Genomic DNA, 25,086 nt, shown 5'->3' on the forward strand with positions numbered 1-25,086 from the left:
AAACACTTGTAATATTCGCATTTGTAATCAAGTGATTCAGTGGGCAAGCCGTGTCGGTAACAATAACAATAATTACAGCTAGAGCAGCTTTGCACTTTGGAATAAATTAGTTTATATGCATATTCGTATGCGGATGTATGTATTTCCATATATCTCGGTATGTATAATCGCAATGTGTGTGTGTTTCGCAATTAAAAATAGTATTCAAAAGAATTCTTATCTCTGCGAATGAGCAATGTTTACAAAAATGCGAAATAAATTTAAATGTTGGCATAGAATCGCGAGGAATTGAGGTTAATGGAGAATGAATCATTTGAAAAATTTGAAAGTGCGACGAATGCAGTGATTAGCATTCAATTAAAAGTATGTATTTTCATTGTGAATAATAAATGCGGTGTAACACACACACACAAACATACATACATATTCAAAAGCATATGCGTCACATTAAAACACTTTAGTGTTTACTCATTTTGAATTTCATAATTGCCACAAAATGCTCTAAACTTCGATTACAAAACGAGTAATTTACGTGATTTCGCAAATAACAAAACTTTTGGCATCCGAATAAAACAGTGTTTACCTTTAATATGAAACTCGAATACTCGAATACTTTGTGCGCTGTAATACAGTGATGTTCAAATTTTGTTGCATAACCAGGTTGCTGCTGTTGACCTTCCGAAATTTCAATGCGATTGCACAATAAAACATAATTGCTGCAACAAGAACAACGACTATGATATATACAATGAATGAGGTAATATTTATGATTTTATTTGCGCAATTTTTCAGTATTTCAATGTTGACTGCTCAAAACACTTGAAAATGTGCCGACAGCGTTGCAAGTTGTAGTAGTTCCAACACTTGTATCTGCCACATGTGAAACCATATGAATTCGCATTTTCAAAACATATGTCTACTTACTGGTTTACAATATGTATACATATATAGGTTACGGAGAACAAAGGGATGTGCAAAACAGGCATGAATTTTCAATATTTTCAAAAATTTATAATTCAACTTCTTTGATGAAGCAGAATTATCATTCCTTGCGGAACAGAATTGAATTCAAATAGCTCCAGTATTCTGTCAGTAACAAATTTCTACTAAGGTTCCGTAATATTCATCGTTGTTCAAATGGTCTTTCCATAGAAAAATAGGCCGGTAGTGTTAATGTCCACATTAAACGAACACTTTCTCAAATCTCAGGAAACATTATGTTTCTAACGATTCCGTACCCGTTTTTGATCAGCAAATCGACGGTTTTGCTTGTTGACTGAGATTCTACTATAAAAATCCTATAAATTTTTATGGGTACTCTCTCTACTGTAATGTAAAAAAACGATGCCATTGATCATAGACACTTTAGACTAAAGCGGCGACAATCTCTTCAGTATGAAAGATACAGCGCTCAGTCATGCAACCTTACGTGTCCAAGACCTATCCTATACATTCAAATATTTATAATATATCCTTTCGAAGCACATTACAGCTCAGAGAAGAAGGTTTCATCTCATAACATATTATTATATTTATTCCTTATTTTGGACACACTTTATACTCAACCGATTCATTATAATACTGGTCTTTTGAGTAAGGATCTTTACTCAGAGAAATACATTAAATATTTAATTTTGTAACCTTATTTGCTTCTAAATATCTTGAAAAAGTTCCGAACTGATTTCTGCCTAAAAAAATTTGGAGTTAACTCCAGAACTCTCTTCTGAAGTCCGGTTTTGGCCAGAGTATATATTCTACTTCGAAGTGGTTAGAATGAGTCTTACATATGGAAAAGATTAAATGGACTCAAATCATCGATATATTATCGTCATTCTTACTCAATGCAAGACAAAGATTTAAATCTCTCGACCCTATTCTAGCTAAACCAATTTTCTTGTCTATGTCTATGGGGAGAGCCATAGTAAAAACTACTATTATAAAGAGGAAAGATTTGTATGTATGATTATATTGAATAAACTCGAAAACTATTGTGCCGATTTCAAAAATTCTTTCACCATTGGAAAGCTATATTCAGCCCGAGTCACATAGGCTATATTTATTGCTAGAATCTCTACTTTCTGGAAATAGTTCCCAGGTGAGGGTATCAAAAAGACTCCGTGATGGAAACTCTTAATCTGAAACTGAAAATCGTCTTGCAAATCATTCTCTTCCCATCGCAATCGGTTGCCTGAGAATCGAGTAACGAGCGCTCGCAGCTGCTTGCTGAACAAAATTTCAAAACCTCCCTTGTACGCGCGTGATAGTCGAGTACGGAGCGAATGTAGCGGCTTGAAGAACAAAATATTAGAAATATACAAGCTCGCACTTGGGCGTCGAACTCTGAGCGTTCCTAACGCCTTCATAATCAGAGAGAAAGACAACGAACACAAAATACTAGAGGTCTTAATCAAGTTTTAGCTCATTGCAAATAATATGTAATTTCATATTCGAATTTTAATCATTTTACTTTTTTGAATCCACGCTAGAAACGGCAAAGTACATACATATGTATGGGAGAGTGTGTCTAAGTGTGTAAAAACTTATAACTTTTGAAATGTTTGTTTAAGCCCGTGCGAAGCCGGACAAAAAAAATCTCAATCTATAAACAAATTGAATTTTAGAAACTATTTTGAAAATTAAAAGTTAAAAAAAATAAAAAGTTAAAAGTTAAACGAATTTATAAAAATATAGGGTTGCCATTGAACACTTTTTTTCCTTCAAAATATATTTTTAACATTTTTCAATAACAACTAATTACTACGTGAAAAGACTCTTAAAGCAACTAGGCTTGAAAGCGGAATTAGTACGCTTTTCGCGAAGTAGCCTCGTAGCAACGTGAATGGTGTTGCACAGCAAAAAAAAATTCACGCACGCAGCTACCAACCCAAACGGCGATGACAAACAGTCGAAACAGTCAAAACAGCAGAGACGACGGCCAATCGTTCGGACATGCAGTAAGCAAGTCAGGCTCTCATTGCGCGCCAGCAACATAAATCATTGCTGTTAAGCAGCTGCATGTGCAACGCATGCATAAGCCATGGGTGCGCAAATTCAAAATATTTTTTTTTCAAAACCACAAAATGTGTGCTGAGAAGACAACAAAGCCAAGCAGACAGCAAGCCATAAAGTCAATGAAAGCAAAAAACAAAAACCAAAAGCGACAACAACGCAGCGCCATTCAAGCACGCAGGCATACAAGCTGCCTGTTTTACATTGCGAGCGATAAATTCGCTTTTTTTCAGCCACTGTCTGTCTGTCCGTGTGACCATACAAGTTTGTTGCAAGCCCGCCACTTGCCGCTTGCTGGTCGCACGGCTGTCGCTGGCTTGTGCTTTTGCGTACGGCACGGCACGACACGGCTGATTGGCGTTCATTTGCTGTAATTAGTTGAGCGAACGCGCGAGTCTTTGCATTTGGCATGCAAAACGTGCAAATAGTGCAACTGCAACAACAACAACAGCAGCTACAGCAGAGGCCAATACATTTGTGGCACGCATACGTTGGTGCAGCAAAGTGCGTATCTCCGACAAATGCTCATTCATAATATTTGTAAGCGCTTACATGCATATCTGATAGGCGAATATGCGTGTACGCTGCCCCACCGACGACTGCGAACACACTACACTTCTGGCGGTTTCTGCGCATGCGTGCGCAATCGTTGAAATATTACAGCGTGAAATGCTTGTCTTGTCTCTGCCCGCTTGCGTACGCGTATTTAATTGAAATTGTATGCAAAATTATTTTTCCGTATGATTTTAATTACACGAATTCCTCAATTCATTTCTTCGGCTTTGCAGTTGAAATTCGAATGCTGCTGCTACACACTTCTTCGCGGTAGTATTGCATTGAATGCATATAATTTATTAAATATTTAGCATATTTATGGTGGGATTAAGTTTTGTGCAACTTTTCAAATATCTGTGCAATTGGGACACATGTGTGTTTGATATTTTTGGTAATAAAAATTGAGTTGGTGTATTATAAATTTTCAATTTTTTTTTTGCTTAGGCAATCAAATATCATATAACAAGTGTTTCGTATTAAAATTTATTAGCAAAAAATGTGAAATATCGCTTTGTTTTTTTTTCTAACCTCAAAATTTATTTTTGGCCTGAGAGCCGCAGAGCGAAATACGTACGGAAAAAATCGATTCATTTCAATTGATCAAAGATTTAAGTAATTAATGAGAAACCGATGCATAAGATGCTTTTACTACAAATATACACCAGAGACTTCGGACGAAAGTAATACGAGGGCTGCTATATATATTTCTGGCCTAGGCAACACTAAGTTTTGCCAGGTGCAATCTGACATTTCCATTGGAAAGTTTGACATTTTTTAGCATAACATCACTCAGAACATTTTGTCATTTAATCGTGAATTGTTTTATTTCCAGGGAATTAAAAAAATCATCTCGGCCAAAAAATGGAATTAACTCGTGAACATTTTCGTGCGATCATTTTTCACAACTTTCGACGTGGATTATCGCGACAAGAGTGCATCGATGAACTAAAATCTTTGTATGGCTATGAAGCACCATCCTATAGCATTGTGAAAAACTGGTACAACGAATTCAATCGTGGCCGACGATCGCGCAAATAGTAGTAAAACAAAGTGCTTCGAAAATTGGTTTGAGCGCATGCAAAAGTGTATAAATCTTGATGGAGAATATTTTGTAAAACAATAAAACCAAGAGAGACTATCAATAGATTGTAATATAGGAGACCAAATTGCAGTCTCAGTATCATTCGTAAACTGCAACAATTTATCTTAACGAAAAAGTTCAGTACTCTGATTCAACTAAATCTCGTCAATATTAGATTGTAACCACTACATGAAGGAAAGTCATACCAAATGAATCTATTTCTTTATTTCTATTTAATATAGAATATTGTTAATGATGGTCTTGAGAACACAATTTAGTGCTTTCAGTTTTGAATTGTGTCTCCTTGTTTCAGGGACTTAGTACCACTAAGAATCCTCCAATTTATACTCTCTAAAATGTTGCACAGTTTATAATATTTTTTGGCGATGGTACACTATCACTTCGAACTGCGGAGGAATAGTTTCGACGATTCAGAGCGGGTGAAAACGACACTATGGATAAGACAGCCGGCGGAAGACCGGTTTTGCTGTGTGTTTGGTGGGATTGGAAGGGAATCTTCCACTATGAGTTGTTCCCATATGACCAGACGCTTAATTCTACCATCTAGTGCGAACAACTGGACCGATTGAAGGAGGCGATCGACCAGAAGCGTCCAGAATTGGCCAACAGGAAGGGTGTAGTGTTCCACCAGAACAACGCCAGACCTCACACAAAAAAACTGAAGGAGGATATTTGACAACCAATATGAAGTTCTGTCATTTGTATAGGAGAAAAAATCATATTTGGCAGATTAAACTACTCGATAAGGAAACAGTTTACATTACTGTTGATAGGTGCTTCAAAACTTGGCCGCTTTCAGGAACTTTTTGTGATTGTGTGGAGGAAAATGAATATTTGAAGCGAAGATATGAGCAGGAATTGAATCATAAAAAATTGTTTGTTCTTTTATGATCAAAAAATGTCATAACATTTAAGAAAATGATCTGATACAATTTATATATGCCGCACTTTCAACCGTCTGTACTTTTCTTCATTTCTTCTTTATAGATTAAAAAAAAAACCAAAACTAATATTTATTATTATTAATTGTTGAAGTAAATGCACTGTAGATCAAAGCATTATATTAATACGAAGTATAAGAAAGTCTCAGCGGAAGTTTCTCACAGTAACAAAATCTTTAACATTTATGTAAATTTAAGTGGGCGAACTCGTTAATTGACCGAGTGATATTTAATAAAGCGTGACAAATTTGATCAGTTGAGCTAATTAACTGTAAAATTTATGAGCTTGAATAGCTAAATGGTATTTATTACGCCTACGAAAATACCTTAAACGTATTTTACGAGTATTTCGCTTTAGATGCTTTTTAATTGCATTTTATATTAATTATTTTTTTGGTTTTGAGTTTAGCATACCGTCGCATTTCGAAACTAATACTTCAAAGCGACAAAAACCAAGAAAAGTGGGCAGTAGTCACAAAATATGTCACAGTGTCGTGTTGTTGGATTTATGCCGCATTATGACATGCCGTTATGTGACCGTGTAGCAAAAAGCATATCGCACATACATACCTGTACATTTAACTGTGGCAAGTGTGCACTTTGCAACTCGTACAAATTGCACATTCTTTGCGAGACTTAAGCCAAATAAAAAACAAATACAATTCGTTGAAGAATGTGAGTAAAAGTATGGCAACGCCTTAATGTATGTATATATATATATATATATATATATATATATACTCGTGTATATGTATGTATGTCTGTGCTCATATGCTCATAAATGGCAAGCGCCGCCAACATTTTTTTTGTGCTGCAATGTTGTTGGGGCGTTGCGGCTGACGCGCTTACAAGATACAACAATAATAACAACAACAATATGGAAGCAATGCTTCGCTGTGACAAAAAATTTACTGCAATGCCGCATTGGGCGCCACTTGAAGCGCCACACCAAATAAAACGGCATGTGGCAGGTCTAAAAAAGGTAAGAGGAAATCACTTATTATTGAAATTTAATAGTTGAAGATTGTATGGGACGATTTTAAGATTATTAAATATGTTATTAAATATAATGAGCAGCATTTTGTACGCCCTTCGGTACTTTGTTTGCAGTTAAGAGCGGGAAATTATAATAAATTTAATTTACTTATTGATTTTAGCTCTGTAGAGTGGATCACACGCTATGGTTTTTATAATCTTCTATTTACTAATCTTTATAAAAGTACTCCCCTCAATTGATACTGGATCATAATTACACAAAAATACTATAAAATTCGATTTTTAGTGGTGTTGCCACCCGTTTAAATAAAAAATTAAATAAATAAAAAAAATTGAGAAGGTTTAAGGCTTAAGTTACTAATACCTTGATTTCCGTTCGCAAAGATCACCCGATGTTTTTTACAAAAGAATTCTACAACAAAACTAGATAAGATTCTTTCAGATAATGTAATATTTACATAGAAGATCACCAATATTTCACCTTCGTCTTTCAACCAAATCTAACAAGTTTGTCTATTGTTTGTTTAAAGGACGGAAAATCGATACGGGTTATATATGGCTTTAGTCTCTGCTATATAATCTGCCTTAAATTAAAAATTAGTTGGCAAATATCTCCCATCCGCCTTTTTGTCTTTTGAATTTCGTGGCTATGTATAAAGCGCTGCAGATCTGACAATACTATACATCTTTGAAAGGTCTTGACATAACCTACAAAACGATGCTATGCTTGATTAGTTTGGATATTGCGTTCAACAGTTATAGACGCGAGGATTTGTTTCGACGATTCAGAGCGGGTGAAAACGAGACCATGGATAAGGCAGCCGGCGGAAGACCTGTGACGAGGAATACCGATCAAATCATGGAAAACATCGAGTTAGACCGGCATGTGGCATCTCGTGACATCGCCCAGGAGATGGAAGTTAGTCACCAAACCATTTTAAACCATCTGCAGAAGGCTGGTTACACAAAAAAGCTTGATATTTGGGTGCCGCATGATTTTACGCAAAAAAACCTTCTGGACCGAATCAACGCCTGAGATATGCTGCTGAAACGGAACGAACTCGAACCATTATTGAAGCGGATATTGACTGGCGACGAAAAATGGATCGCATACGACAATATCAAGCGAAAACGGTCGTGGTCGAAGGCCGATGAATCGTCCCAAACCGTGGCCAAGCCGGGATTAAGGCCAGGAAGCTTTTGCTGTGTGTTTGGTGGGATTGGAAAGGAATAATCCACTATGAGCTGCTCCCAAATGGCCAGACGGGAGCTCGGATGGGAGGTTTTATCGCATCCACCTTATAGCCCGGACATAGCGCCAAGTGATTACCCCCTGTTACTGTCCATGGCGAAGGCCCTTGGTGGCGAAAAGTTGAACTCAAAAAAGGCTTGTGAAAAGTGGCTGCCCGAGTTCTTCGCAAATAAGGAGGGGGATTCTACGAGGGGGATTCTACGAGGGGGGTATTATGAAGTTGTCGTCTAGATGGAAACGGTGCGTATTTGAACTAAATCCGATCACTATAAAATTGATGAAATTTGTTACTTCAAGAAAGAAACAAATTCCTGAAAAAATTAAGTTTTAATATATTGCAATAACAAAAACAAAAAGCGCGCTCTTTGTTATAAATTTAAGCATCCTAAAGCCAACCAAGCGCCCTCACCTTTGACATTTGATCTCGAAGGCCAATTTGAAGCCGTCTAATTACTGCAGCAAATATATGGCAAGCAAACGGAAGTGTTTTTAGGTTATCTCTGCGGCAATGCAGTATTTGCCACAGCGCTAAGCGCAGCATGAGGCAACCGACAGCGTGTGAGCCCAAAATAGCTGTGCGCACATTTTCAGCTTTATTTGCGCTATCAGCGATGCCATTTTTAATACTTTCCACTTCTCCGGCGATCGCTACAGCCCAGCAGCACTCCCGCTATCTCACATAACTCATAAACTTTATTACAATCTTGCACATAAAGCATATTTGTTGATGTGTGTGTGTGTGTGTGTGTGTATTTGCCACTAGAAAAAAATTTAATATTTTGGGTGGTGGCAGCGTCCACACTGATTGCGCGTGTGCTACTTTACTAACGCGTCGCGCAACGCAGTGTTGCATGCAGTCATCAAGAAGAATAAGATGTATGTGTGACGGAATTAAAAGCTAGAGACACTAAGTAATATTTCTATCGTTGTTGTTGTTGGTGTTTCTGGCTTTCCCACTAAAACAATTTTCGCCCCTTATGCGAACAGCAAAAAGCAAAAACACGTTCATCTCTGTCGTCGCTCATCAGCGCCTCCATCAGTGCGCTGTAATCACCAAGCGCATCATCAACAGCAAAAAAACAACAATAACAACAACAACGAAAACAAAAACCATAAGCAGCACGTAGCATCTATAGTAGCAGCAAGTTGTATGTACAACAGTAATAATGAAAATAACAACAACACGCCCGCATAGTCATAACTGCAAGTATCATTTCTTCAAGTGTGTCTTTGAGAGCTTCTGCTGTCTGTCGCTGCACTCGTCTTCGTCATCATTTAGCATACACACATGTGATTCACGTGCATGTTCCCCTCCGTTTTAAATGCGAAGCGAATGTCTGTGCGCCCTCAACAGGCTGTCTGTCTGTCTGTCTGTCTGCTGCTTAATTCCTTCAGTCTGCGTTGCTGCACTTGACTGACGTCGACGCTGCGCTTCACGGACTGAGGCGTGTGTGGGTACACATATATATTTATACTCAACAACTATACATATTTATACTTATATACAAGCTGTTTATAATCTTGTTCGAAGGCGTCGCTTTGCTGCAACGCAATCATGTGCAACATGTTGCCGTTTAAATGAGTTCAACGAAATGCTTTTTAATATTTTTCTTTTTTACTTTTTCATTTTCAAACACACTCAGTTTTTGTTTTTATTGTTTTTTTTTTGTTTTGTGCCTTTAATTTCACTTCGTTTTGTCGTTGGCTTCGCTAATGCCGCTGCGCATTGCAGGCAGTGTGCCGCTGACACGTTTATTGTCTGTCTGCCTGCCACTTGCTGTGCGTTGCATGCACTTTTGCTTTTGTTTTTGTTTGTGTTTTTGCCGGTGACATCACAATGCACGAAGGTGTGTCATGCTGCTGGCTGTCTGTTGCTGGCGACACGAAATTTTGTGCGTAGACTCATAATTCGTGTGTGTTTTCAGCTAAACAATTTTGCCTGCATTTTTCGCTTTCAAGTCTTGTCATCATAATATTTCGTTTTTATTTAGTGCTCACCGGCTTTTGCAGCAAATTTATGTCCTTTTGTTTACCATATTGCGCATTTGGGGATCTCCAAGCGGGCGTTGAACTTTCAGTTGTTCACCAAGGTTACGCATGACGCATTGGTTGGATTGGTTTTTTGGGTTTAGATCATAAAACTTGTCGAAAGTGAATAATATTTAAGCTAAAGGGGCTCAAAGTCCGACTTAAATCAGATTTTGGTGAATACTCATCAAATTGATAGTAAAAATCTAAAGATTTCTAAAGTTACGCCTTTCGTGAAAGATCTGCTAAGGTGAGTGGTAATGAAGAATGAATTAAAGCGGGATCAACCAAGCTTTGGATCTATTTCTGTCTTCTTCAAGCTTGAAACTTTTATAGCTAATAGCGTTGAGAGACACTCACAAAATAACCACTAGAAGTTAACAGAGACAGCTACAAAGTTGCTAAAGGGAATATAATAGTTTTGTTCACATAACGGTTGTTTGTAAGTCCTAAAACTAAGGTCTATCCGTCCATCCGTCCGTCTGTCCGTGCAACAGATAACTTGAGTAAAAATTCGCAAGGATCGCACCATGAAGGGGCATATTTGGATATAAATTTTTGTGGAAGTGGGCGTGGCCCCATGTACATATCTCGCAAACCAATAAAGCCATATGAACCAAACTTTCTGCAGTCGTTTCTTTTAGACTCTGCTTAATAAAGTCCAAAAATGAAAGAAATTTGATAATAACCACGCCCACCTCCCATACAAAGGTTAGGTTGAAAATTGCTAAAATTGCGTTAACTCACTAACGAAATACGTCAGAAACACTAAAGTTTTCAAAATAAATACCAGAAAGAAGCTGCACTCAGATTTTTTTACAAAATGGAATATGGGCGTGAAATTGCCCACTAATGGGTCAAAAACCATATCTCAGAACCTACTCGACAGATTTCAATGAAATTCGGTACATAGTATTTTCTTGACACCCTGATGACACGTGTGGAAAATGGATGACATCGGTTCACAACCACGAAAAATTCCCATATAACTCAATTTTGAATTCCATCTGATTCCTTCACTTTATAAGATATACCTAAGGAACCAATGAAGATAGCGAAATAAAAGTTTACACAAATACTGTATATCATCCGTGCCATCACTTGCGAAATAATTGTCGAAATCGGACTATAGGTTTTCAATGCCCCGGATATCGAATATGAAGAACTCAGTGCCTTATGGTATTTTTTCACCGAAAATATCGGTAAATCTCTCAGTTATCTTAATTTAATTCAGAGGAAATCTTTTTCTTCTAATAGTGTGTCTCTGTATCAAAAATGGTTAAAATCAGGACATAACTTCCCCTAGCTCTCATATAGCTAGGATTATAGGATTTTCAAAAATACGAGGGGCTTAATAGCTTATAAATCGGGTAATATATGAAATATCTTAGCCAAATTAAATAAGCATATAATCTTAGATATAAAGTATGTTAGTGATGAAAATGAGTTTAATCGGCTCAGGAATTACCTATATACCAAATATAATGATTTTCGTTTTTGTTTCGTCTATTATACTGTATACCGAATATATGAGTCAAATTTTGTGTTATCTTAATAAAAATACAGCATAAATTGCGAGAGTATTTATTCCTTATTAGTTATTTCCTTATTAGTTTTATATTAAGGTTTTTACAGAAAACAGAAATTTATATTATGATACGGAGAAGAATTTTCAGCAACATTTGTGGAATCTATGTTTTTTGAAACTTTTCAGACATTATTATGATCGGCTAAAATCGTACGGGCTAAAAAAGGTATGTTGAGTAAAAGTAGATCCTTTATTTGTGATATGGTCCCTCATAGATACTTCATATTATGTCCAATTTCTGAAGTTTGGATCTGAGATTTTACCATTATACCCATTGAATATGGGATTTTCAGACCAATATGGCAGATATTCTTTCTGGACCTAATGTCAAAATGAATCTTAAAAAAACATCAGTTGTACTAATACCAGAATTAAAACAATGTATTCATTAATTTTATTCCCGCATGTACATATTATTCTACACTTTGGAAAATTATCCATTAAAGTGCTACGAATATTGCTCTGCCATTATTTATATGAAGGAATTAATAACAACTCAAAATTGTGCCAAATCATCAGCATTAACCTAAAAGCTTATTTCCATACATCCACTTGAAAGTACATCCATTTCCATACTTATATTATAGACAACCATTGCAACACTGCTCTGAACAAAATAGTTAAAGCAAATGACATATTCAAATTTGTTTGAAGTGCAGGCATTTTCTGCGAAAGCATATACATATGTATATGAATGTGAGAAACCGTGGCAAACATTTGCCATATAGTCCTTACCACGCATCCACTCACTCGTGTGCAAGTAAATATTTACGAGCTCGCGATTAATGAATAATGACGATTTCTGAGTGAATTCAAAATTACTGGCCAAGCGCCAAATTGCAGATTTGCAATTCATATTTGTCATACGTCTCGGCACTCTGAGGTGGTGGTTGACGGGTGGCGGCCGTACAGTGGTTGCCAAACACATATATGTATGTATGTTTGTATGTAAGTCAGCGCAGTCAAAACGTGCTAAGAGTTGGAAAGTAGTGAAAAAAAGTTATTTAGAAAAAAATAATTTCGTCTGTTGAGGTGGAAGATGCCGCGCCAATTTGGCAGCTGAGCACTGCGTAGGCGAGCAGAAGAGGGAATGCGAATTTAGACTAAAAGTTCAGCTGTCGCAGAACAAAATGAAGTAGAAGTGAATTATAATGGAAGTGCGGGTACTCCTGTAAGAGTGAGTTGGAGAAAATGACAAAGTACATAATAGTAAATGCGTCTAAAATTTTGCATTAAAATTGTTTTTTCTTATTTTACTCCACATTTTATTCAGTTGTTAACTGTAACTCTTCATTGAATTTCGTAATTAGTTTTCTGCTCAAAATATATGAAAATACTTACTCACATGAATAATTTTGCGCAAAAAATAGCTTATACACACACATAACACATACTAACTGCATGCATTTATGTATGTCTGGCAACGTTGCGGGATATTTTTGAAAATAGGACAATCGTGGCATAAACAAAAATTGCTTTGGGCATAAAGTTTTTAATGCAGAAAGGCAATTTTTTTTAATAGACTTGTACGTGTTTTTACATTCCAGCGGTAATTAGAACTATGCAAATATACATACGGTTATGTGAATGTGTATATATATATACCAACATTTAATGTTGACAGTAGTGCCTTTCCAATGCTAAATGCAAGTGGTATACGCGTCTAAAGTCATTACTGTGCAACTAGTAAGCAACTTGTACTATTAAAAGTCCAAGAAAACGTTACGTGATATTAACCTTCGCGCTAAAAAGTAGGCAACGACTTTTTTAATCTATGCCGCAATATGTTGCAAGTACCTCAAGGCTTATTAAGGGGTAACATGGGTTTCGTGGATTCAAAAAATAGATTTTTTGTTTTTTGGCTTATTAATTTCTACAACATCTCAAGAATATTGTCTTAAATTTTCAAGTCGATCCGAATAACAGTTTCGGAGATACGGCCTTTGGAAGGTGTGCGCTTAAAGTCAGATATTATAGTTACTAAAAATTTTAAACGCGTTTTTCTCGGAACCGTGTTTTCAAAGTCGGTTGTCGAATTTTCTCGAAAACTACTCAACCGATCTTGATGAAATTTTGAAGCAAATTTGACCGAATTTTTTATTTTATTTTTTTGAAAAAATGTCTGTCAATTTTCCAATTTTTACTTTTTTGACTTTCCATCGTTCAAGTACTAGTTTATGGTCTTACCTAAAACACCTATTTTTGTTTATTCATTTTGGATGATCCTGTCAGGAGTTATGCTGACAACGCGTACGCACCTTTTTTCCGAGGGGTCAGAAATGACGTCGCAATGGCGGAGTTTTACTATTTTATTGGAAATTTCAGAAATTATTATTTAAATATATATCTATAAGACAGAAAAAAGTTTGAATTATTTTTCAATTAATAAATAATTTTTTACATGAAAAAAAAATATTGAAAATAGGCCAATTTTTACTCAACAAAACCCATGTAACCCCTTAAGTTGTATCAATCGAAGCAACTTATTCGAGACTCGAACCTGTGTTTTACGTAAAAATTACCAGTTTAATAAAATTTCATATAATTTTAAGATTAATTCTTGATTACAGTATCAATTGATCAAAGTATCAATTTTTTACCTAAGATGGCACAACCTAAATTAGTTATTTTGGTATAAATTATTCAAGGAATTTAGAGTCAAGATGAGACAGCGATGATCCTCAACTATCCACAATCGACAAGTTAATATTATATTCTATAAGTCCTAGAACCTTGCTTATGACAAACAAGGCTAAACATCTGAAGTCTATAAGGTGAAAACCGATGTCTCGAAATAACAAATCTCTAGAAATTTTATATATTTTTTGAATACTTATGAGAATACAAAGCAGTTGATATTACTTTGAGTATCATCTTACAACTGAGAAAAAATAGTATCTACCGTTTAAAAAGAGAACGTTAAACAATTTCGAAATTCTCTTCGATCTTCAGCCTTAAAAATATTTCGAAAATTAAGCTTATCTTTCCTTAGTAGTACAATTAATGCTTACTCTAAACGCTCTCTTAGTGCAATAATGACTAATTTTAGAACTCCAACAATCAAAGCCTTGCCAAGTCACTGCAAACAATTAAAAACTAACTGTTCTATTAAACAAATGATCCAGCAGCTACACTCTGTGCTCCAGCAAAATCTCGCACTAATTTTCGACAAACAACAAACTCCAGTAAATCCCTGAAAATGCGCCACTTACATAATAGCAATTCTTGGCAACACTTAAATTCCAATAATGGCTACTCAAACTTTGCCGCGCCACCATTGTGAGCAGTAAAAATGAATTTTGTGCGCCAAAAAAACAAGTGTTCGAACCAAAGCGCAACTAATTTTGGCTGCCACTTCAGCCGCGGAGCCACAGGAAAAACAACAAAAACAAAACGAAAACGCGTTGGCCAAACGAACGAAATGCAACTAAGAGAATAAACTGGCAAAAAGCCGCTAACCACTTTAAATGCTAATTTCGACTTAAGCTCCCATCAACAAAGTGAGAAAAACGATGAAAGCTTCTGTGCTGCGCGTGGGTTATGCATTTGTTGGTGCGTTTCAAAGCGTCGTTTGTTGAATTTCGCTCACTGACAATAGAAACACAATCATTTGAATGCTAATCGCTAATCGTTACTTTTGTTGTTGTTGTTGTGGTGTGTGTCGGCGCGTCTGCGATGCCGTTAGAATGCGATTACATCGATAACTATGCTGAAATGCTTTAACTAATTCTGCATAGCATGTCTAAATTGTAACAAATGTGTGGTTATGGAGAATTTAAGTGGCCTTTTCGAAGAGTAGTAGACAGATGAAAGGATAGTATGAAATTTAAATGCGAGAGCAATGCTTTTTGTTTAGTTTTCAAGAAAGAAATATCAATAGAGATCACTTTTATCGCTAAAAGTTGGTCTCAGAGTCAACAGAACGTTTCGCAGTTAAACGTCACCAAATGGACTTTTAAGGGGTAATTCAGTTAAGCTCGTGGTCCAGTATGCACAGTACTGACTATACAATGGTTAGATCGTTACGATCTCAACTTTTTTCCGAAAAAAAAACATCTTAAATAATGAAAGCTCTACTGAAACTTAACTCAGGATTGTTCGAGCGAAAACTTTTATGAAAGCTTAATCAATAATTTTTGTTCATGTAATTTATTCGACAATATTTTCATCTGAAACTCGTAAGTAAGAAACAAATTACAGTTTTCATTACATAAACTGAACTGAAATTGTTCGAGCGAAAGCTTTTGTGAAAGCTTAATCAATAATATTCTTTCTTCTAACTGATTTAGCTAAATTTTCCTGTAAAACTCGTAGGTTCAAAATTCATTAAATTTTTGCTTAATTTTCTCCACAATTGTTTCCTAGAATTTTACACTCTTCTTGAGAGCTTCGACCTTGATATTTATTAACTTGAAGTACTCTCAACAATTATGCGGCCTAATATAGCACTCAAATTGAACTTAATGTTCTTATGTAAATTATACGCTTAATTCATGTCATGTATCAATAAAGCTTCCCTCGATAACCGCCATCCACACTACATGAGACACACTACTAAACGTTGGAAAAAAATTAAAGTGAATTTCCGGCGAAAACTGTTGAAATTCTCAAAGAGCACTTCAGTGAACTTCAAGCAAATAAGGTCTTGTCTGAAGTGTTGCCACTTCAAGTCAATCAATACAGTTCGAGGGTTATATTTGTTTGTATGCTGGGTCAGCGTGAGTAAAACGATCGATTTTAATATGCAGAAATATGTATTTAAGCACGTATATTTCTGGAAGTGCAAGCATAAATGCGTGCAGGAATACGAATAACAAATAGATTTCTCACAAATACATATGTATGTCTTTCTTAAAAGTTTTTATTAAAAAATTGCGCTTGCAAAACTTCTCGCATTTCCACATTGTACACCGAATACAAGACGAAGAATGATAAGCAAAATCGTTAAAGCAATAAACTCGCTAAAAAGCAATAAAATTAGAGCTATTTGCAAAAAAGGAAAAAGTTTCGATTGCACTGTTGACACTCGATTTTCAATACTAATAGCGTCAATGATAAATTCAGCGTATTTTTAGGTGTGTTTTGAAAGGCGAAATAGCGTTTGTAGTACTGAAGGAGTATGAAGTAGTTAATGTGATTGATAAATAAGAAAATGACTTGGCGAATTCTTAAATTAAAATAAATAGTTTACATTTGAGATAGAGTTGGAGTGGTGTTAAGCAAATAGAGTCTTACCAATAGGTATGTATGTAGTAATTTAGAATTATTACAGTTTTAGCATTACTACAGCACGTTCCTAACCTCATTCTCTTGTAACCGAGCGCCAATATAACACTCCCAATAATAAGATAATGCTTGTAAAGTGGTCTAGTGACATAAAATCGGCTATTTTAACGAGTCCATAGGGTCGATTTAGAATTGCTGACTCCTAATGTACTCAAAGAAACCTCTTATTAAATGATTATCAGTTCTATAAAGATCGAATTGTAGGTTACTTCTAGAAATCGAGGTTACTACTAGAATGCCACTTTGGACTGAGTAGGCAATTGAAAAGTAAAGTCCTCTCTCGCCGAACCAAAATCCAACTCAACAAGTCGCTTAACATTCCCGTCCTGATTTATGGTGGAGAAGCGTGGACGATGTCAACATCAGATGCGACAACACTAGGAGTTTTCGAGAGGAAAATTTTGCGCAAGATCTTCAGGATTTTGGCAACGGCGACTACCGCAGACGATTGAACGATGAGCTGTACGAGTTATACGACTACCTTGACATAGAACAGCGAATAAAAAGACAGTGGCTACGCTGGCTAGGTCATGTTGTCCGAATGGACGAAAACACTCCAGCTCTGAAAGTGTTCGATGCAGTATCCGCCGGAGGAAGCCGAGGAAGTGAAGGCCTCCACACCGTTGAAGGGACCAGGTGGAGAGCGACCTGGTTACACTTGGGATCTCTAACTGGCGCCGAACTGCGACGGAAAGAGAGGAGTGGCGCGCTATCATCGATTCGGCTATAACCGACTAAAGGATTTTCACATACATACATACTAGAAAATTTATTACAAGAATATGAGCGAGACATTTTGTGGAAAGAAACTATAGTTTACGTAACTAGAACGTTCCCGTAAGCTACTTAAGGCCATTCTGCTCCTTCAAATCGTGTTTGAAGAAGTGGAGGGTAAATGAATATCGCAGGATAGTCAAGCACATCACCAATACAGGGCTACCACAGAATTATTTTGGGGTAGTGGTGATGGTGGACAGACCAATAGACTTCTACCTTTGGTAAGAAACAAGTGAGAATATGGAATTATCTCATCTCATCTCTACCAATCTCAATTTCAAATTCCGAAACTTGTCAAAATTGAGTTTACAGAATCCAGAACTTATTACAAATGGAGTAGACATTTTTTAAGTACTCTTAACCAGCAGTTAAATTTTCATTTCATAGTAAGAAAACATTTTGTGTTAAATAAGTTATTTTAGAAATGTCGAAGCTTCTTACATTTAATTAGAAAACATTTTGATCAAAGAAAACGATTACTTTTGAATAACTATTGAGATTTCTCAATAGTCTGTTGAGAAACCACATATTAGTTGACTTATTAATGATGTTGATTTAAAATGAGTTGTTTTGGATTAACTTTTTTTCAATGAATGATTTTTAAAGCTTGCAAATGTAATTATGAAATAAATTTAAAGCTATAACAATTAACCAATATACATATGTACATACATATCTTCGACTAATTTTAGTGCATTTCCTGTACTCACCGTTTTGCTGGGCTAGCCATACTCAATTTAGTGTTTTTTTCTGCAATTCAGCCAGTCTCGTTGTATCTTGTGCCGTTGTATCTTATGTAGTTAAGCTTTTCAATGCGTATATTGTCGGTGCGGTTGGTATTTACAGGTATTGCACAGAGGCTGTAAGTCAGACACCGAGCAGTTTAGTAGCTGGCAATCTGACTAATTGGCATCACAGTGATATCAATTGCACAACTGCAAATTGCGGCGCACTGTTGGTTTTTCGCAATTTTCTTATAATTGTTGTTGTTATTTTTGTTGTTGTTATTTTATTTTATTGCTATTGTTGTTTTAACACTATTCGGTATATGCTAATGCAAATTGTTTGCAACCAGGTGTTGCTGGCCACTATTTGTTTTCACACACGGACGCTTACGATTACCTGCAAAGGCACACATGTATTTGGATTTGTTTTTATATATATGTATGTATGTACTTGCTACAATGTGTTGCAAAATATTTAGATACATATGTTTGTTGTTTATTTATAGCGGAATTATTGTGCAATTTTCGATTATTTCGTTTATTTGGCATTTATAACATTGCCACATGCAACATAAGTGCTTTTCCATTATTTTGCCTTTTAAATTTGTGGCTTTTCATCAAAGTAGTCAAATGATTGAAGTCCAATTTATTTGTATTTCAACTGGTTTAGTTAAATATTTTTATTTATTTTAAAATTTTTGTGCGATTTATTGGTTTTAATGCCTTTTATTTATTATTTTTTGTAATTTTTTTAAAGTGATTTTTTTTGACATTTAACTCTTTTGTTTGTCTACCGAAATTGAAAATCGACCAAATCAATTTCGATAAATCACCCACTACGAGTATAGGTGTCACGTATTGTGCTTTTCAAATGGCTTTGTTTTCAATTAATTGCGCGCAGCTGCTAAGCTCTCTCTCTTCATATATATGTGTGAGTGTGTGTTTGTATACAAAATTGTTAAATTGCTTGGAAAATTAATTAGAATTGGGTATGAGCTTCAAGTGTTTGGTGAAGCTTGTGAAATTTTTACTCAGAATTTATTTTATGCTTTAATTAATTTCATATATTGAGGAAACCTTTATAAAATTTACAATTGAGACAAAAGTTCTTTGTGCGCTTGACTTTAACAAAATTACCTAAAAGTAGACCCCTGCTGGGATCGACCATAAATTTCGATCGACTTTCAAATTATTTGCTAAATAATGTATGTTCTCTTACTAGACCTGTTATAATATAGTCGTGTTTATTTTTCTTATAGCCGTTTTACACAGGAACTAATTGATCAATTATCATACAAAATAAAAATCTACATTAATTTTTTGATTGAATTCCAATCGACTTGAAAATTAAATGCAACGCGAATTTTTAAGATAAGTTTTGATACAAAAAAGATACGGTAGATGTCGCTGCTAAAAATATCAATCAGCTGATGAAACTTAGCAACTTCTTATGAAAAGCAAAAACAAAAAATTAATAATCGGTTATCGGGTAGCCGGCAGTGTAAACGGCAAAAAAGGGTTTATCAATAAAAATTGTAATTGATCAATTAATTTAGCTACGTAAAAACACTATTAGCTTACAACATAAGTTCAGATATGTACCTAGCTTCAAGCAAGCAAGCGCCCAGGCAAGATATTCGTTTGCTTTCGAGGTTATGTTGCTACATATACTATACATGAGCTGGGTACGATATTAAATATTAGCTTCAGAGCGAAGATATTTGACTTTTCTTCTGTTGAAATATTTGATTGTTCAATTATAATTATATAATTAATGAGACTTTATAAAATATGCCTTCGTCCGGTTTTCAATAATCAAATTGAAACCAAATTATCGATCATACCGAAATGTCGAAGAGATCAAGTTAAAACGAATGATCTAATATCATTATATAGATACTATTGAGTACAAGATCCTTTATACATGGTCTTTTTTAGACATGTGGTTTTGAAAGAGTCAATTTTTTTCGGAGTAAGTCTTTTCTAAATCAAAATGGCAATCACTTTTTTAGAACAAAATACTGAAATTGACAATTTTTTTTAATTTTTGTGAAAAATATTTAATAAATATTTTCGAAAATTTTCAAACAAATTTTGAAGGTATTTTTAAGGTTATAATTTAGCGACATAGAAATTTAATTTCGGGCATATGTAAGTTGGAAGCTAATAATTTCACAAATTTGTTAAAATTTATTATCATATAAAATATAAAAACAATAATTTAGAATTAATCTCCGCACACTAGTTCCTTATCACAGCCTCAGCATATTTTAATAATTTTCTAGCGCAAAAATTTTATAAACTTATTATCAAGCAGCACTTGCAAACCATATGATTCACTATGTATGGAACACATGCGCTAACAATTGCCCAAATTAAAACCGATAAGCGCACTTTTACAACAACTACAAATACTCCATAACATATAGCATATGTATCTATTAAAACGCCGGCCGCACAGCTTAATCTAAAGCCTACGCTTTTTAAGCGTTACTCATACGCCCCCAACCTCTGCGCTGTCTGTTTAGTTGGCACGACGCGCTGAATGCCATTTTAAGGTTTAAAGTTTTCTCCCCTTTTTCTTTTGATTTACGGCGCATTAGGCCTATAGCTCATTAATCATTTTTGCATTGCTACACATGTGCTCAACCGCCACTTTGTCGCTACGAGGGCTTCTATATATATTTCTGGCCTAGGCAGCACTAAGTGTTGCCAGGTGCAATTTGACATTTCCATTGGAAAGTTTGATATTTTTTAGCATAACATCACTCAGAACGTTTTGTCATTTAATCGTGAATTGTTTTATTTCCAGGGAATTAAAAAAATCATCTCGGCCAAAAAATGAAATTAACTCGTGAACATTTTCGTGAGATCATTTTTCACAACTTTCGACGTGGATTATCGCGACAAGAGGGCATCGATGAACTAAAATCTTGGTATGGCTATGAGGCACCATCCTATAGCACTGTGAAAAACTGGTACAACGAATTCAAACGTGGCCGACGCTCGCTCAAAGACGAATTCCGTGAAGGTCGTCCAAAAACAGCCGTTGTGCCAGAAAACATCGATGCCGTACTTGAACTGATAATGCAAGACCGTCATGTAACATACCTGCAGATAGAGGCATGCCTATGCATTTCTCCCACCAGCATACATTCGATATTGCATGAACACCTGGCCGTAACAAAGGTTTGTTCTCGTTGGATCCCGCACAATTTGACAATCGCTCAAAAAAGGCTCAAAAAAAGTGCTTCGAAAATTGGTTTGAGCGCATGCAAAAGTGTATAAATCTTGATGGAGAATATTTTGAAAAACAATAAAACCATTTTCGTTGATAAATATTCCCATTTTCATTATTAGACCAGAAATATATATATCAGCCCTCGTATGAGTGTTTGTGAGTGTCCATGAGTGTATGTATGTGTATGCGGTATGTACCCAAAGCCCCTTACGCACTTATTCACTAGCTAATATCACTTTATTTCACTAGCCCATACGCACTTATATATATTTAAACTGCCTAGTTTAGCTTAACGCCAGTAGTTGGATAGTCAAGCAAAGGATTTATTCCAGGTATACATATGTATATGTATCTATATATATATATGTGTGTGTTGGTTGCATATTTGATGACATTAAAATATTTATGTAACGCATATTTTTCACCAACACTCACTCACAGCACATGCAATATATATTTTATTTTTCATCACATTCTCATATATTCCACTGATACTTGGCACTCACACACAATGAAATCACTTTGCTAATATTGTTGTCAAGTCCATAATACATAATATGAGTGAATTCTGATATTTGTGCATACGGCTGCCTTTGGTGTAGACTTACTGTTAAAAGTTATCTGGTTTTTAACAGCTTTCAATGGCTTTCGATTTATTCAACAACACATACACCCGCATACATACATATGTGTGTGTGCGCCGGCAATCCATTCACAAGACATGCTTATTCATCGCTATGATATTCGCTCGTAGTTATTGCTGTCGTTGTTGTTGTATGCTGAAAATAGATTAAAAAGGGATTTGCAATTGAATATTTTATTGGTAAATATTGATTTCATTGGTTTTATCGAAAATTTTCGAAAAACCTTATAATAAACATATGCGAGTATATTTACAAAATAGAAATACAACAAATACAAAAAAAAATACACACACATGAATTGCAAAATGTGAAAACTGTAATAAATCTTGGTAGGAAATATGTTTTAGATGCTTGGTAATGTGTTGCTTAAATATTGCTGAATAGTGTATGTTGATTGAAGTTTCAGTTTTTTTCTATTTACGTGTGTGTGTGTGCGCGTTTGCTATAGCAGATAAGCAAAAGCTTATGCTGCCTTGAGCTATGGAAAAGCAAATTTATTTTCGTAGCTTTAAATTTGCTTTTGTAAATACATTTGTGGACGTAAGCTTTGTTGCGTTTTACTTCAAATTTAGAAGCAATTTTGAGTATTTTTGGGAAATCAATCTTCGGAATAAATGAATTTGAATTGTCTATATACATATGTGCATGTGTATGTAGTTATATAGCCCTCCAAGAGTCACTTAAACAAAATTTCGAAGAAAAAACTTTAAGAGTGTTATGATGCAGCCTGAATAGTTTTGAAAGAGTTGCCACCCAGCTGCAAAACAAAATTAGCTTAAAATCTAAATAATGAATTAATAGTGAATCACACGTTATTTCTAAATATATTAAAAAAACTCTGAAGAAAAAACCAGACCAGAGTGGCCATCTTTTTATAAGAGATATAAAAAAATAAAATATTTAATATGAAATTGGTTTTTTTATTATTATTGCTACGTATATTTTAAAACCTCTCAATAAAAAAATAAAGGGTGATTTTTTAAGAGCTTGATAACTTTTTTTAAAAAAAAAACGCATAAAATTTGCAAAATCTCATCGGTTCTTTATTTGAAACGTTAGATTGGTTCATGACATTTACTTTTTGAAGATAATTTCATTTAAATGTTGACCGCGGCTGCGTCTTAGGTGGTCCATTCGGAAAGTCCAATTTTGGGCAACTTTTTCGAGCATTTCGGCCGGAATAGCCCGAATTTCTTCGGAAATGTTGTCTTCCAAAGCTGGAATAGTTGCTGGCTTATTTCTGTAGACTTTAGACTTGACGTAGCCCCACAAAAAATAGTCTAAAGGCGTTAAATCGCATGATCTTGGTGGCCAACTTACGGGTCCATTTCTTGAGATGAATTGTTCTCCGAAGTTTTCCCTCAAAATGGCCATAGAATCGCGAGCTGTGTGGCATGTAGCGCCATCTTGTTGAAACCACATGTCAACCAAGTTCAGTTCTTCCATTTTTGGCAACAAAAAGTTTGTTAGCATCGAACGATAGCGATCGCCATTCACCGTAACGTTGCGTCCAACAGCATCTTTGAAAAAATACGGTCCAATGATTCCACCAGCGTACAAACCACACCAAACAGTGCATTTTTCGGGATGCATGGGCAGTTCTTGAACGGCTTCTGGTTGCTCTTCACCCCAAATGCGGCAATTTTGCTTATTTACGTAGCCATTCAACCAGAAATGAGCCTCATCGCTGAACAAAATTTGTCGATAAAAAAGCGGATTTTCTGCCAACTTTTCTAGGGCCCATTCACTGAAAATTCGACGTTGTGGCAGATCGTTCGGCTTCAGTTCTTGCACGAGCTGTATTTTATACGGTTTTACACCAAGATCTTTGCGTAAAATCTTCCATGTGGTCGAATAACACAAACCCAATTGCTGCGAACGGCGACGAATCGACATTTCACGGTCTTCAGCCACACTCTCAGAAACAGACGCAATATTCTCTTCTGTACGCACTGTACGCATTCGTGTGGTTGGTTTAATGTCCAATAAAGTAAACTGAGTGCGAAACTTGGTCACAATCGCATTAATTGTTTGCTCACTTGGTCGATTATGTAGACCATAAATCGGACGTAAAGCGCGAAACACATTTCGAACCGAACACTGATTTTGGTAATAAAATTCAATGATTTGCAAGCGTTGCTCGTTAGTAAGTCTATTCATGATGAAATGTCAAAGCATACTGAGCATCTTTCTCTTTGACACCATGTCTGAAATCCCACGTGATCTGTCAAATACTAATGCATGAAAATCCTAACCTCAAAAAAATCACCCTTTAATTAATCAGAGTTGCCATATTGTTAAAAATTAAAAATAAATTATTAAATCTTGAACTGAGTTTTCTTAAAATTATTATTTCTAAATATATTTAAAAACCTCTGAGAAAAAATTTAACCAGAGTTGCCATCATTTTTAAATGAGAAATAACAAATAAAAGAATTAATTTTGAATGGGAAATTCTGTATATTCTGTATAAAAAAATAATTAATCAGAGTTGCCATATTTTTTTAAAATTAAAAAGAAAAAATTAAATATTAGATCTTGAACTGAGTCTTTTTAAAATTATTATTTCTAAATATATTAAAAAGTGTTGCCATCTTATTTTAAATGAGAAATACAAAATAAAATATTTAATATGTAATGGAGTCTTTTAAAAATAATAATTTCCAAGTATACTTAAAACCTCTCAACAAAAAAAATATTTAACCATAATTACCACCATAATAAAAATTAAAATTAAAATAATATATTCTAATCACTTAATATTGTATGTAATTATTATAGGAAAAGTATTGAAATATGGGATTCAACTGTAGAAAACTGTAATTGCTCTAGAATAGAGTTGCCAAGTAGGCAAGCCAGAGTATAACGCAGAGTATAACAAAATAGTTAAATATATTTATGTATATCAAAATGATCAGAACGACAAGACGAATTTGACTCTC

The 25,086-nt window shown here is 35.2% G+C and overlaps 1 protein-coding gene across 12 annotated transcripts in view; it reads right to left on the reverse strand.

Annotated features, from left to right (window-relative positions):
* Positions 1–25,086, reverse strand: part of LOC105214797 (collagen alpha-2(IX) chain) — a 409,572-nt gene that overhangs the window by 344,439 nt on the left and 40,047 nt on the right. For 9 of the 12 annotated variants that reach the window (XM_054230413.1, XM_054230421.1, XM_054230419.1 and 6 more), the window contains exons 3-4: positions 22,109–22,279; positions 18,245–18,656 (exon numbers count right to left, since the gene is read on the reverse strand). In XM_054230413.1, coding sequence (XP_054086388.1) covers positions 18,245–18,264 — 20 coding nt within the window. In that variant the 5' untranslated portion in view covers positions 18,265–18,656; positions 22,109–22,279. Of the gene's footprint in view, positions 1–18,244; positions 18,657–22,006; positions 22,280–25,086 lie in introns of all 12 variants that reach the window. The other 3 variants (XM_054230415.1, XM_054230414.1, XM_054230416.1) reach the window with 3 other exon arrangements.

This window comes from Zeugodacus cucurbitae, chromosome 4 (assembly GCF_028554725.1).
Source record: "Zeugodacus cucurbitae isolate PBARC_wt_2022May chromosome 4, idZeuCucr1.2, whole genome shotgun sequence".
Lineage (NCBI taxonomy): Eukaryota > Metazoa > Arthropoda > Insecta > Diptera > Tephritidae > Zeugodacus > Zeugodacus cucurbitae.